This window comes from Notolepis coatsorum (assembly GCF_963971535.1).
Source record: "Notolepis coatsorum genome assembly, chromosome: 3".
NCBI lineage: Eukaryota > Metazoa > Chordata > Actinopteri > Aulopiformes > Paralepididae > Notolepis > Notolepis coatsorum.
In genome coordinates, this window is record NC_140167.1 from 45,565,197 (window position 1) to 45,580,886 (window position 15,690).

At 42.4% G+C, this 15,690-nt stretch overlaps 1 protein-coding gene across 1 annotated transcript in view; it reads right to left on the reverse strand.

Annotated features, from left to right (window-relative positions):
• LOC311226229 (gamma-aminobutyric acid receptor subunit rho-1-like) overlaps positions 1–15,690 on the reverse strand; it is a gene marked incomplete at both ends in the record, with an annotated part of 121,598 nt that overhangs the window by 94,493 nt on the left and 11,415 nt on the right. The window contains one exon of the mRNA XM_084311621.1: positions 14,475–14,581. Coding sequence (XP_084167747.1) covers positions 14,475–14,581 — 107 coding nt within the window. The remainder of the gene's footprint in view (positions 1–14,474; positions 14,582–15,690) is intronic.

Below are 15,690 nucleotides of genomic sequence, written 5' to 3' on the forward strand. Positions count from 1 at the left end.
GAAGTTTCATTGGTAGTCTTGTTATTTCAGATTTACAGGAATATGATTATTTGTTCAATGGATTTGAACTCTTGATTGCAATTGTAGTAACTCACTTAGCAGTTTTAAACAGATTTTGAAACCAACCAATTCATCATGATTCGTTTTTTATTTAACCCTTCTCTTGCATTCGGTCATACTACCCTTCCCATATAAAATTGGCCGGTGTGTTTTGCACAGTGATATCTCTGGAACCCTGTATCCAATTTTGATGGTTGACATCTCATTTGAACAGTCAAAGCAAGTAGAATCAAGGGGTGGCAGACAGAATGACACTAGGAGTGAATTTCATGTTATAATTTTGCAGTAAGTTCAAAGATCGGTTATGACATCATACAGTGACATCACGAATGTTCCAGAACGTTCTATCATGATGTCATACTTTGGTTCTAGAATGTACTATGTTCTAGAAAGTATATTGTGAAATCACCACAAATGTTCCAGTCTATTTTATGTTCCAGAAAGATCTATTATGACATCACCACAACGCTCTAGATTCTAGAAGGTTCTAGGTCCCAGCATGCCCTATTATGACAAATACAACGGTTCAACGACTTTATCTAAATCCAATCAATATTAAACATTCATTTAATACAATACCCGAAATATATATAGCTTTGGCTCTTACACAGATAAATCATAACGTTCCCATAAATCATATCCTTCTATTTGAAATAATAATAATAATAATAATAATAATAATAATAATAATAATAATAATAATAATAATAATAATAATAATAATAATAATAATAATAATAATAATAATAATAATAATAATAATAATAATAATAATAATAATAATAATAATAATAATAATAATAATAATAATAATAATAATAATAATAATAATAATAATAATAATAATAATAATAATAATAATAACCAAAACACTCATATGGCCTTTACACCGGCTCCTAATTGTGTCTACACAATTACAAAACAAATAACCTGGTCAGGTGAGTGTTCATTATAGCTGGCCATTCTTCTTCAAAAGTCCATATTTCCGTCTTCTGGACAAAACACAAAAAAAACATCTTCAAGTCGATCCACAATCCACTTCACTCCAGAGTTTGCCATGGTGGTGTCTTGGAAAGGTGGTGTGAATCAAACACCACTCATGTTGTCTTCTCTTTCTTTCTTTTATGATACACCCACCAACTACTAAAAGCCAAGGAGCCCAACCAAACTCGGTGCCAGAGGTCACTAGTACATGGCACACCGTAGGAGGGCGGTCTTTACCACCGCCTCATGCAGCTTCTTCTTCACGAAGATCTCGAGCTCTGCTTCCTTTATATTCCCCACAGTGAGGTTGGTCTTCTCCAGGCTTGCCTTGAAGATCTCCATCTGTGTCTGTACCCCAGACTGGGTGAGCGAAGCCTTCATCTCCTTCCTCGGGCGGCACCGCCTCAGCAGAGTGCTTCTAAGCTTCCGCATCCAACCGACTGCCTTCTGGAGACGGTTCCCATTGGAGTAATATTCCAGGAACTGCTGAACTGTGTCGAACTGCTCTTCAGCTGCAGTAGCGCTGACCACGGCATTCTTTACCTCTGGGTCCTCCATGGTTAGGTCCCCATGGGGTTCTGGGTTCTGAGGCCCTTCCTCTTCGGGCTCGGTGAGGAATTCCGGCCCCTGTATCCCAGTCTCATTGCGCAGGCATGATTCGAACTTGGTGAGGAATTCCGGCCCCTGTATCCAAGTCTCATGGCGCAGGCATGATTCCCCATTGAGTCCTCTCAATGCGTGGTCAGCGTCCGGATTTGTTGCCGTATCTACGTACCGCCACTGTCCCACTTCTGACACCTTCAAGATGGTCTCCCCTCGATTCGCCACGACGGCGCGAAACCTACTGGTTCTGTTTGTCATGTATTTGAGCACAGTGGTGCTGTCGTACCCGAACACAGATTTGTTTAGTTGGAGCTCCAGCTCGGATCTCAATGGCCTGTCCATGCGCGCTGCCATGGTGGCAGCTGCTAGCTCCATGCGCGGGATAGTGAGGGGCTTGAGCGGGGCCACTCTCGCCTTCGCCATGACGAAGGCAACACGAAGCTTGTTGTCATCACTCTTCTGTAGCAGAGAGCTGTAGTTGAGAGCTCGCTGTTCAGCTACTCTTCTGCGGTTCGGCATCTTGAGGACTGCGTTCCTCACTGGTAGGCCGATGCTGTAGTGTCCATCTGTAAGTTTCACAGACCGCACAACCAGTTCCAGAAACTGGATGTCGTCCCTCGATTTCTCAAGCCGGTCGTCTTGGCGCTCTGGGAAGTCGTTCTTGAACTGTTGACTCCAAAGTTCATGTAGCGTGGTCACCGATGTGCAGTTGGACGTGACTTGTATGAGTCCACTGGTTGTTTCATGGCCATCTACTCCTCTGAGGAGGCCATTGACGAACCAGCCCAATCGCGTTTTCACCGCGAATGGCCCTTCCTCAACGCTGGGTACCACCTGCCCTGGTTCCATTGCCTTGGGTACGTCAGTCCCGAGGAGAAGGCCTATCTCCGCCTGGATCTTCGGGATTCGCACTTCACTGAGATGAGGCCACTTATCGACTTCCTCCTGCAGTGAGATGTTCCGGTAACTAGCAGGTATTGACTTCTGAGAGAAGGTATTGGGTCGCTCTAGGAAGTTGTTGCTGTCCAAGCCACAGACTTCTAAACCAGACACCATCTGGCGGCTCACAACCTGCTCGCCTCCCATGGTCTTTAGCAGGATACTTGTCTTCCTGCCAGTGACGTTAAGCGCTGCCATTAACCACTCTGTGCAGAAAGTGACGTTGCTGCCTGGGTCGGGGAATGCGTAGGTAGCCACCATCTGGTTGCCTTTCTTGGCTTTGATGTGGCCCGGAACGATAGCCAAGATGCTTTCGACGTTGCCGGCCCCAGTAACTCTGCAGGTCTCCGTTTCTGCATTGATGCCTCCACTGACCTTAGCACTGGCATCCGATGCTTGATATCCGATGTCTCCTTCTTGTACCTTGCTTCCTCATAGGCCACTTGGTTATTATTATGTAGAACTGTAGGGTGGATAAGCTGGCAGACTCGGCAGCTACTCTTCTCGGGGCAGTCCTTGCTCATGTGACCCTATGTACATTACTGTATATTATAAAAATGCTTGCCATGTAGGCTGTGTTTACTGGAGATGGAAATCCGTTAGTTAGTGTTGTACCTTAGATCCCTCCCGTCCCAATGATGTATGGGATGTATTGATTTGACAAAGGCAAGCTTGTGTTTCATTGTGTACTTTCAACTACAGTATATGTTATGAATGTTATGACACTAATGCTTATGGCTGGTAATATGAAAGGGGGGGGTGTGTCGTATATTTATCTAAATAAAACCTGTAAATTAAACAATAGAAATTATGCACATATATGAAATAGCAAAGAACTAGGTTATTTTCTCTTAGAAAATTAGAGACTCACAGCCATGCCAAATCACCTGTTAGGTTAACCATACATTTGAGTCAACAAGAAGGCTGTTAACTGGCCTCAGTCGAAATTGATCAAAATGACCCGTATAAGCATTACAGGAGGGATTAAAATCATCTAGCGGTTTCTGGAAAAGGCCACAGGAGAATTCAGTCAAAAGCTAATAGTGCAACCCTTCACCCTTCACCTAGCAGCTATAGGAAAAAGCCCAGAGTGCCATAAAAATAAGAACAGATCAAATGGCAAACAGATGACACATCTTCCTCCACAACGAACAGGGATGGTGCGCCAAATAACTAAACTTTTAAGTCAAAGGCCAACATCCGAGTTCTGTTTACTTTAGCTAAGCAGACCAAACAGGCCATTCTGTGATACCCACTGTTAGGTTGAATGGGTACTATATTTCCATCTGTATGAGGGTCGCATTCAGGGACACTTGGGTAAATCATTCTAAAAGGAAACTAGTTCATATCCCCTCTGTAAGGTCACCTTGTAACGCTGTTTCGCAAGACCCAAATCACTGAGAGGGGAGACCTTCTAGCCAATAGGAAAGCAGGCTCTCTGGGGTGACGGCACTGGATGGCGCAAGGGCTGGGGGGGGTTCTCTCTTCTCTGGTTCTCTCTTCTCTATAAAACCTACAGGTTGAATGATGGAGGAGAGACAGAGACACGGAGACACCGAGACGCAGAGAGACACGCAGGGAGAACGGAAAAGCAGAGACGGAGAATCCACCCCACCAGTTCGAGAATAAGAGACGCCACTAAGAAGCCCTCCGGGAAAAGCTGATTAGAGATAGAAAATAATTGATGCTGTGAACCAGATAATTTAAGCTGTTGGATATTCCAATAAAACAACGGTCAGAACCGTTTTCACCCGCAGCGCTGTCTCCGCCTCCACGTGATTTCCAAAGGACCACATTTGAATGAACTGTTACTATAACGTGATACAACAGCAGAGTAAGCAGCTATTCCACTATACATTAGAGAACGATCATATAGCTATAGAATCATTGAGAAGATACATTAGGTGTTATGTTATGAATGTTATGACACTAATGCTTATGGCTGGTAATATGGAGGGGTTGTTATGAATGTTATGACACTAATGCTTATGGCTGGTAATATGGAGGGGGGTGTTATGTTATGAATGTTATGACACTAATGCTTATGGCTGGTAATATAGAGTGGGGGTGTTATGTTATGAATGGTATGACACTAATGCTTATGGCTGGTAATATGGAGGGGGGGTGTTATGAATGTTATGACACTAATGCTTATGGCTGGTAATATGGAGGGGGGTGTTATGTTATGAATGTTATGACACTAATGCTTATGGCTGGTAATATGGAGGGGGGGTGTGTTATGTTATCGCCTACTCATTGTGTCAATGAGTCAAATGAGAGCAAGGCACAAATATATATGCATGAGAGGGGCATTTAGCGCGAGAAAGTGGGAGGTTTTTTTTTCTCGAGGGGCACAGAGCTTGCACCTGTGAGAAGATATGATACATTTATATCATTGCAGTGCGAGAAAGTGAGAGGTTTTTATTTCTCGAGGGGCACAGAGCTTGCACCTATGAGAAGATATGATACATATCTTCACACAAACACACAAACACACTTTATATTTATTGATAAAGGATTTGCACTACAACTCGTACACCTACTGTAAATTGTACCTAAATTGCACCTCATCCCATTTCTGCCTTGCACTATATAGTATTGTATATTAGTACACCGCATAGTATTGTATATTATATGGTAACTCAGTTACGTCTATTCTGCATCGAACATTGTACATATGTCTATACTGAACACTGTGACCTCATTTTTTTACTTCTAATTTACATGCTATACTATGTTATTCTATTTCATACTTATCTTGTCTTGCACAGTCTCTGGAGCGTAACAGTAAGAAGCATTTTGTATAAAAGTATTCTGTACTTCTGTATGACAACTATTAAAGAAACTTGAACTTGAAACATTTATATCATTGCAGCATGAGAAAGTGAGAGGTTCCCGTAACTTAGAGTAAATTGTCTTGTCTGGAAGGTGTGGGGGGACATAAGCACAAGAAATGTATGTGTGTGTGTGTGTGTGTGTGTGTGTGTGTGTGTGTGTGTGTGTGTGTGTGTGTGTGTGTGTGTGTGTGTGTGTGTGTGTGTGTGTGTGTGTGTGTGTGTGTGTGTGTGTGTGTGTGTGTGTGTGTGTGTGTGTGAGAGAGCGAGAGAGAGTGTGTGTGTATGTGAGAGTGTATGAGAGTGTGTATGCATGTGTGTGTGTGTGTGTCTGTGAGAGAGTGGGTGTGTGTGAGAGTGTGTATGTGTGTCTGTGTGAGAGAGAGAGTGTGTGTGTGTGTGTGTGTGTGTGTGTGTGTGTGTGTGTGTGTGTGTGTGTGTGTGTGTGTGTGTGTGTGTGTGTGTGTGTGTGTGTGTGTGTGTGTGTGTGTGTGTGTGTGTGTGTGTGTGTGTGTGTGTGTGTGTGTGTGTGTGTGTGTGTGTGTGTGTGTGTGGAAATGTTTTCCATCTGCAGGATGAACATAATATACTCATACCCATTCATTTCCTATGGCAGTCAATTCTGACCGAAAACATCATAGGTGTGTGTGTCACTGCTGTTGAATAAATCACTCAAAATGCAATGCAAGTGGTGATCATCAATTGTATATGTTCAGAGGCCTAGTGTGGAGGATAACATAAGGTCTTGAGGCAATTGGATGAAAAACACAATATGTATGATTACAAAACGAAGTCACCCGGTCAGATTTGACCAGAAACACAAGAGAAGGGTTAAGCTCTGATACATATTTCTTTGTTTTTAATTTAATGAAAGTTTGACTGAGCTAATGCATTCTTGCCCATGCTTTTATTATCCTGTTAAAACTCATTGGATAGGACTTCCGGTTTGCAACGTTCTGGTGAGCAGCCACATGAAAGAGCTCCCGGTCAATGAATATCAATTCAAATTCAAAACGAAATAAAAAGTGAAGATTCAAGGACAAAAGAAAGAAGGAAGAATGAACACGAGGACAAATGAAAGAAAAGCAACCCCAGATGAAGTAAATACACAGATGGAAAAGACTCAACACGAGGCAATGATACAACAGGTAGAACAAGCTAGCGGGATGCTGAATGTCAATGCAGAGAAGCTACAGGCTAACATAAGAACTAGCTTACAAGCTAACATAGAGGCTAACCAGGCCACCATGCAGATTGGATTAGGAGCAATGCGGAGCATACAATGTAACACTGAAAAATCCAACGGAGGTGGCAATGAAGCGTCGGAGCTATGTAGAAATAAAGAAAACTCAGAAAAAGAAAGGAACCAGGTCCGAGCAATGTGCAGGAGGTGGCGAAGGGACACGGCGCGGAGAGGATGGAAGGTGCCGGGAGGGGAAGGAAAGAGGCCTACGGCCTAGGCCTACACTGACGCAGAGGATGGAGAGGGCGCGCAGGTGGACCAGAACCGAGAGACGAGGACGAGGAGAGGAGGACGGGAGGAGGAAAAGAGGGGACCTGAACCGATTCAAAGCAGATCAACTATAAAGAACGACAAAGGGACACGAGAAAGGGGCATGAAGGGACACGGTGATCCATGGAAAGATACAAAACAAAATCAACGTGGAAGAGCACCCAATACAAACATACACACGGGGGACCTGGGGATGAGAATAGATACAACAGAGGAAAGATAATTGAACAGTTACCCCAAGCAGGCCACGTGAGCGGATCGGCGCGGCCGAGAAATCCGCTCTTCGCTCTTTAAAGCTTGGTCCGCTCCGCTAATCGATCATGTTGACCCCGCCCCCAAGTCGCTCTCCGCTCGCTCCCCGCTCACCTTGAATCGAGCGCTCCCCGCTCCCCGCGCCAGATTGCTCGGCAGATTTTTTTTTGTTTGTTTTTGGAGCATGGTGTAAATTAGCTCAAACTACAACAGTCTACACCCCCTGGGCCCCTTAACAATTGTTTGTATTGAGCCGCATTGTAATTGTACCCATTCTGCAATGTTAAATAACGTTGTTTATCCATTCACTAGCTCTATTAAGCGATGATAGGCTAGCCGAGCCACAATGCTATGGTCGCTGCCATTAACGTTAGCATGTAAGCTAACGTCAACAACAATGGCGTCGATACTTTTTCTAACAGGAGTGAGTGTGGGCGTCTCTACAGTGACAAAGCCTGAACAGGATATCACAGGTTCACCCTTCTCATTGGTTGAAAATGGCCTTCATGTTTGTACATCGCCATCTGTTGCTTTGGCATTGTACTGCATGTATATTACATCAACAGTGTTAAACCACTGTGAGCGACCTGGAGTGGATTGGAGCGGAGGAGAACTCTTGCTCCGGACGTCGCGCCGACCCATTTTAAAACCCACTCCTCGCTCACGTCAAAACCGCCCGCTCCGCGCCCCGCGCCGCTCACGCTCCGATCCGCTCACATGGCCTGACCCCAAGTAGTATAAAACTATAACACCAGAATTTAGAATAATTAACACTATGATTTACAATACACACGTTATAGACAAGCGATTTGAAATTTATTTAAAAAAATTGACACGCTGATTAGGAAACATATTGGGGAATAATACACGATGGACTGGTTATGAAGGAACTACAGGATTACACGTGACACACAATACAAATGAACATGTGCATAAGAAAGACAAATTCAGAACATTGACCGGGAGTTCTGAGGCCGTCCACAGAACGAATGTTGGACTTATATAGTGCGCATTTTGCCACTAGGGGGAGCCCTCTCACTAGGAGAGCCATTACTCCTCACCCTTCCAACGGGGAACAGAGGGATACGACTAAGATCCTCTAACACCATGGGAGCGCCAAATGTTGTCTTTTTTCTCTGAGTTATGTTAGAATCTGAGTTATGTCAGAATAGCAGTTGCTTTAAATGTGCACATGGACATTTGTGAAGGACAAGAATTCAAAAATGTTGGACATGAAGAGAGGCTTGGAGAATCTCCATTGGGGGTATCTCCGTCACTAGGGGGGGGGGCTTCTCCAATAGGAGAGCTGATTCCCCTCCAAAACGCCAACGGGGGAAAAAAGTGCTAACTATATAGCTTATTTTATTTTCATTTAATTTTTTCTTATTGTGTTGTCAGCTTTATTTTTAAGTCATGTTAGCATAAATGTATATAGTGATATCGGTGACATGGGAGGTACAGAGGTGGCGGTTCGACCCGGGAGAGGGGGGTCTTGCGTGTTGTGGGATCGGTGGGGTGGGGTTTCCTGGGGCCCTCGGCCGCCGTGGCCTGGGCGGTCTGGTCGCCGGGCCGGGGGGACACCGGGCTTGGGGTCGCGGGGGGTCGGGGGCCATTGAGGTGTGGGGATTTGGCCTTCTGCTGGCCTGGGCTTGGGGTTCTCGTGGGCCGGGGATCGGGCGGGGGCGTGCGGGGGCTCTGGGTGCTCGGCTCCACGCATGGTGGACCAGAATATGGGGGTGCTCTGTTTCTCGGGGAGGAGGGCGGGAGGGAGGGGTTTCTCTCATGGGGGTCAGAGCGGCTGACCTTTGCCCGGTGGGGTCTTGTGTGTTGCGGGGTCGGTGTGCGTGGAGTGGGGCTCTCGGTGACATGGGAGGTAGCGGGCTTGGCTTGGTGGGGGGGGAGTCTCTGTCCCTCCCCTCTACTGGGCCTGGGGGGGGGGGGGGGGGGGGGGGGGAATGTCGGGGGGGGGGGGGGGGGGCATCGTTTCCGCGGTTTGGCCCGGGAGAGTGGGGTCTTGTATGTTGTGGGGTCGTTGTGCATGGGGTGGGGTGCTTGGTGACATGGGAGGTAGCGGGCTTGGCTCGGTGGGGGGGAGTACCTTCCCTCTCTCCTCTACTGAGCCTGGCCCAATTAAATTCAAGGGACCCGTGTCGCTGAGTTCTCGGCCCCGCGTGGGACGGACCTGGGATGTGGGGGAGCCATATTTCTGGGGGTGGATGGCGGGAGGGGGGGGTCCCTCTTATGGGGGTCTGGGAGGCTGAACGCAGCCATATTCAAAGGGCCCATGTTAGTGCATTGTTGTGTTATGGATGTCATTGTAAGTATTGTCTAAGTGTTGTTTGTCTGTAAATGTTAATAAAATTCAAGTTTAAAAAAGAAACTCATTGGATAAATACATTTTGTAAATTTTTGGGACTGCAGTGGAAATCAGTTGAATAACAGTATGTGTTGTCCCTGTACTACATGCTCTTTGTAATATTTGTACTAAATACAAATCTATCAATCAATCAACCATGCCATGTCTCATTTAGGTTATGCATTGATATTAAATGTTTTACAAAGGCATTCTTTTCAGCCAAAACTAAATAACATTACCTATTCATAATATTATTCATCAATCATTTAAATTGTATTCATCATGGTTTGTTTTTAGTATATGGTCTGTTTGGGAACCTCTGCTCTACACTACCCAGCCGTGCCAGTGCTTAGACCTCTACATTTACATTTAGGCTACGTTTAGACGAGCGTTTTGTGAACAGAAACCGCAAAAGTCGTTTTGCGGTTTCACTTTAAATTTTACGTTTAGACGAGCGTTTTGGGGTGGAATTCTCCGTGCAGACGACGCTTTAACGACGGAGCCTCGCTGTCACACGATTGGCGCATATGTCACATGACGTGCTGTGAAGACCCGCCCTACTCTGCCTCTGATTCGCAGACTGTGGATGGGGAATGTGATTGGATCAAAGCAGAGTCACTCACAGACAGTGGGTCCACTCACGCCGCGGGACAGATTCTTGTGTATTTAACCCTTTCACTGCCACACGACAGCCGGTTGTGTGATAGTAAAGGGTTAACCTTCTGTCGTGTGGCAGTGAAAGGGTTAAAAGTACTGCCAATGTAGCCTTCAGGTGATCTCCGTTGATATAGTCAGACATACTTGCTTTGTTTACGTCTCGGCTACTGGCGCATACCTGCTACCTGTGACGTAAGCAGTACGCGCGACCAGAGCCGTGACAACCCTTTCGTCATCGTTTTAACAGATTTATACGTTTTGATAGTTTAGACGAGAGCGCAAAGCTTTTGCGTTTCTAGGAATTCCACCCTGGAAGGTAGTCTCACTTTTTTGCGGTTTCACCCCGTAAAAACGCCGTTTCCGTATAAACGAAAGGCACATCCGTAAAAATATTTTTGCGGATTCACCTGCTAGCGTTTCCGTCTAAACGGGGCCTTAGTCATTTAGCTGACGCTTTTATCCAAAGCGACTTACAAGTTCTGTATGACAAGTCATCAGGAAGGGCACAACTCTATCAGCTGAGTAACAATGTTCATCAGAGTGTTGAGTGCTACAGTGTGTAGGTTAGTTTATTAGGACAAGTGCATGACAGTAAGGTTAGTTAGGGTTAGATTTTTTTTTTTTACTTTTTATTTTATTCAGCCGTGCCAGTGCTTAGACCTCTACACTACCCAGCCGTGCCAGTGCTTAGACCTCTACACTACCCAGCCGTGCCAGTGCTTAGACCTCTACACTACCCAGCCAGCCGTGCCAGTGCTTAGACCTCTACACTACCCAGCCGTGCCAGTGCTTAGACCTCTACACTACCCAGCCAGCCGTGCCAGTGCTTAAGCAGTGATTGTTTCTTTTTTTCACATCCCCTCCCCAAGTGGGTATTGTAATCACTGGCGTCTGTGTGTGTGTGTGTGTGTGTGTGTGTGTGTGTGTGTGTGTGTGTGTGTGTGTGTGTGTGTGTGTGTGTGTGTGTGTGTGTGTGTGTGTGTGCGTGCGTGCGTGCGTGCGTGCGTGCGTGCGTGCGTGCGTGCGTGCGTGTGTGTGTGTGGATGACGATTATCTGTACATTTCTTATTCGTTTTAGCTCAAACTTAGTGGATAGATTGACAATATTTATTTTTTTCAAAATCAGTCAAAGACCACGGTCAAATTTGAGCCATTGGTTTACTTTATAGTGACTAAGTAACTATTTATAACTAACCAAGCAACTGACAAGATTTCTTTAGATATTATAATGAGTCTCCTCAGTCTAATTGACATTCATGCCGGAGGATGGGTTCAAAGGTCGGCATGTACTGTAGCATGTTATTGGATCTCTCTGAGTGCCATTCTACCATTGTACTATTGTACCTTTGTACCATTATATTATTCTATCATTCTGCTATTCTACCATTCTATTACTCTACCATTGTACCATTCTATTATTCTACCATTCTATTACTCTACCATTGTACAATTCTATTATTCTACCATTCTATTATTCTACCATTCTACTATTCTACCATTCTATTATTCTACCATTCTACCATTCGGTTATTCTATCAATCTAACATTCTATTATTCTACCATTCTATTATTCTACCATTCTACTATTCTACCATTCTACCATTGTATTATTCTACTATTCTACCATTCTATTATTTTACCATTCTACTATTTTACCATTCTATTATTCTACCATTATATTATTCTACCATTATACTATTCTACCATTGTATTGATATGATATGATATGATACATTTATTTATATTGCGCCCCTCAACTAATAGTTACATCGGCCCGGGGCGCAGCCCAGGAAAAGATAAAAACAGAAAGACTGGAACAATAAAAAAAAAATGAAAAAATACATGTGGTATTATTCTACTATTATATTATTCTACCATTATATTATTCTACCATTATATTATTCTACCATTATATTAGTCTACCATTATACTATTTTACAGTTCTACCATTGTATTATTCTACCATTTTATTATTTTATTATTCTACCATTATATTATTCTACTATTCTACCATTCTACCATTATATTATTCTACCATTATATTATTCTACCATTCTACTATTCTACCATTCTACCATTGTATCATTCTACAATTCGACTATTTTATTGTTATACTGTACCATTCTATTATTTTACCATTCTATTATTCTACCATTCTATTATTCTACCATTCTACCATTGTATTATTCTACCATTCTATTATTCTACCATTCTACTATTCTACCATTGTATTATTCCACCATTGTATTATTCTACCATTCTACTATTCTACCATTGTATTATTCTACCATTCTACTATTCTACCATTGTATTATTCTACCATTCTACCATTCTATTATTATACCATTCTATTATTTTATTATTCTATCATTCTACCATTATATTATTCTACCATTCTACAATTCTATTATTTTATTATTCTATCATTCTACCATTATATTATTCTACCATTCTACCATTATATTATTCTACCATTATATTATTCTACCATTATATTATTCTACCATTCTACTAGTCTACCATTCTACCATTGTATTATTCTACCATTCTACTATTTTATTATTATACCATTATATTGTTTTACCTTATATTATTCTACCATTCTACCATTCTATTATTCTATTCTATTATTCTACCATTCTACCATTATATTATTATATCATTATATTATTCTACCATTCTACCATTATATTATTGTAAATTGTGGCAGATATATTCTGAACATTGCTTGTGTTGTGATGTCACTGGCTGGGACTCTTTTGACCTCAGCCTTTTTACTTGACATCATCCTCCAGTAGTACACAAACATAAGCAGGTCACAGTGGCTCACAGTTGTTGCTGTTATAGATAACATCCATCTTTTACGTCCAGCTGATTATCAGAGGCAGCTGCAATCGACGGCCTAAATCTGACGGTCACAGTTTGATACTGGGGTCACTTGGTGCGTGATCTTCTTAACGACAATACTGACAGATTGTAAATGTGGTCAGACTAAACCTGTTACAGATTTTCTCTCTCATATCATAAATGTCACTGGTCTCACGGCAGATGTCCCCGGTTTAATTAAAGGTCCCCTTTTTTTAATGGTTAACTCATATTGGGAGCATGTCTTTGACTATACAGATAGTTAATTGTGCAGAATTTCACTAGAGCACCTTTTTTTACATTCTTCCCATGGAGAGGGAGAGCTTCTCTGTACTTCCCTGAAACCGGAGTTGCATGTGTGATGTCACTAATAGGCCAACCTATCTTGGGCCGATATGTGGTAACTTAACACCTTTAGCTTCTCCATATACAAAAAGCTGAGTGGGTATTGACAGTGTCTTGAAAGAATATAAGCTGCCGACTTGGAATTACTGGCAAATATCTATGAGTCCTTGTTGCTTATTAGCATATTCATAGACCCTTGCATTATTAATGAGGGTAAAGGTGTAGAGATGCTCCTAAGCCATTTTCTGTAGTTTATTGAACAATTTGGTGGAAAAACCATAAAAAAAAAATTACATTTTTTAAGGGTTTGAAATACATCTGGAGGGGATCTTTAAGCTCACATGCGTGTAGTCATTTAGCTCACAATAGAAATAAAGCGATAAAGAGAGATAAAATACTAAGTCAGTGAACTCATACCCCATTATCATCTACCACAGTGGCCTGTTTCTTTTCCTAGGCATAATCCTATAGTCTAAATAGAAAAAAAGCTGGCACCAAATCCCTGTACAGTAAACACTGAAACAAGCAACGCCACTGTATCCACACTGGTAATATAAAGAATATAGAATGAGTAGACTGCGTGCGCAGCTCATGTGTGGATGGTGTCATTATGGGTTTCCAAGAGTTCAGCTTATGACCACTGGACAGATCTTGATATTGATTGACCAAGCAGTCCCCCACTTGTATCCCTATCCCAGCTTAAGTTAAGAGCTTATGTGTGGACTATAGCCTACATTTGTGAAAGTAAGGTCAACCCTTTGATTAAATAAACCATCTTCTCCACGGTCAGACAAGAAGATAGATACCAATTTCCTCTAGCCTAGTGGTCCGTATCCGCTTCCATTCATATGCTAGCTTGCAGCCGAATAGCTTTCTACTCTACTGAACACACAGAGAGGAAATTGGTATCTATCTTCTTGTCTGACTTTGGAGAAGATGGTTCCTTTAATTTACCAGTAGGCTGCCACTTTGCAAAGTTGTGTTTGAACACAACACTGTGTCGTCGTCGTCGTCCCCCCTGTAGTACGTCAGTAACAGTGTAGCATGTTGCGTTCGTTTTGCTAACCTCCAAATGCAGGCCTCATGGTGAAATCATGGTCATCTATTCTTAGAAGCTGCTCAGATTTTGTCATCGGAGACTTCGTCATGTCTGGACTTCGTTTAAAAATTGGGCTGGAGAGAGAGGAAGAAGAGTTGCAACAGTTATCCTTTTGGGAATGTGTAATAAATAAATAAATAAATAAATAAATAAATAAATAAATAAATAAATAAATAAATAAATAAATAAATAAATAAATAAATAAATAAATAAATAAATAAATAAATAAATAAATAAATAAATAAATAAATAAATAAATAAATAAATAAATACAAATAATAATAATAATAATAATCTTCCTTGCCTACTGTATATTACTACCTACTATACTAATATGTTTCTACTACTATGCACTCAACACTGCAGCACCCAAGTCTCAACACTGTTTGAACATTTGTATGATAAATATAACATTTGTTTTAAAAATCCTGCCTCTGAATATCATAGTCCAATCAGCCGCAGCATCTAATTTTGTTCTGGAATGAATCTCAGAATCACTGTCTGACACTCCATGGGCGACTTATCTCTGGCTGCCAATCGCCCCTCAATCTTCTCGTTCATTCATGTGTTGGCATTTACACATCTTTTTTCAAATGCATTTCTATTGGTTGTTTTAGTGCAAGCCCTTACGTGCTTTCGTCATATGTAAGTTAACCAGGAAATAACGCTAATTGTTGTTGACTTGAAACATGTATAATAATCACAAGATACATTCAGTGCTGGATCTAACTAAATGGATTTATGGAGACACATTTATGGAAAGTTCAAGCCCGGACCACAAAGCTTCTGGAAGGGTTAGCGCGACACATGGCGGCTCTTCCAATTCGTACGCGATGTTCTACCGGCAGCAAAAGAAGTGAGTCTCAGCCTCTGCGTTATGATATTATGATATGAAAATGTAATTGTAGTGCTGTCAGACCCAGATACGGGTTGTCTTTTCCCTTTATTTTCTTCTCTGAGTGCTTCGTTTACATGTTAAAATCACAATGATTTTCTTCTGGGGGACAATGCCCACAATTTGGTTTATAAACATCACCTTTTTCACCGCTTATCAGTTTGCAGGTCTGGTTATATACTGTAGTTACTGAAACTGATTGAATATGGCACCGCCCCACCTAGAATATTCTTCACCAGCCGCCACTGCTTGTAAGTCGCTTAACTTGCTTTGGATAAAAGCGTCAGC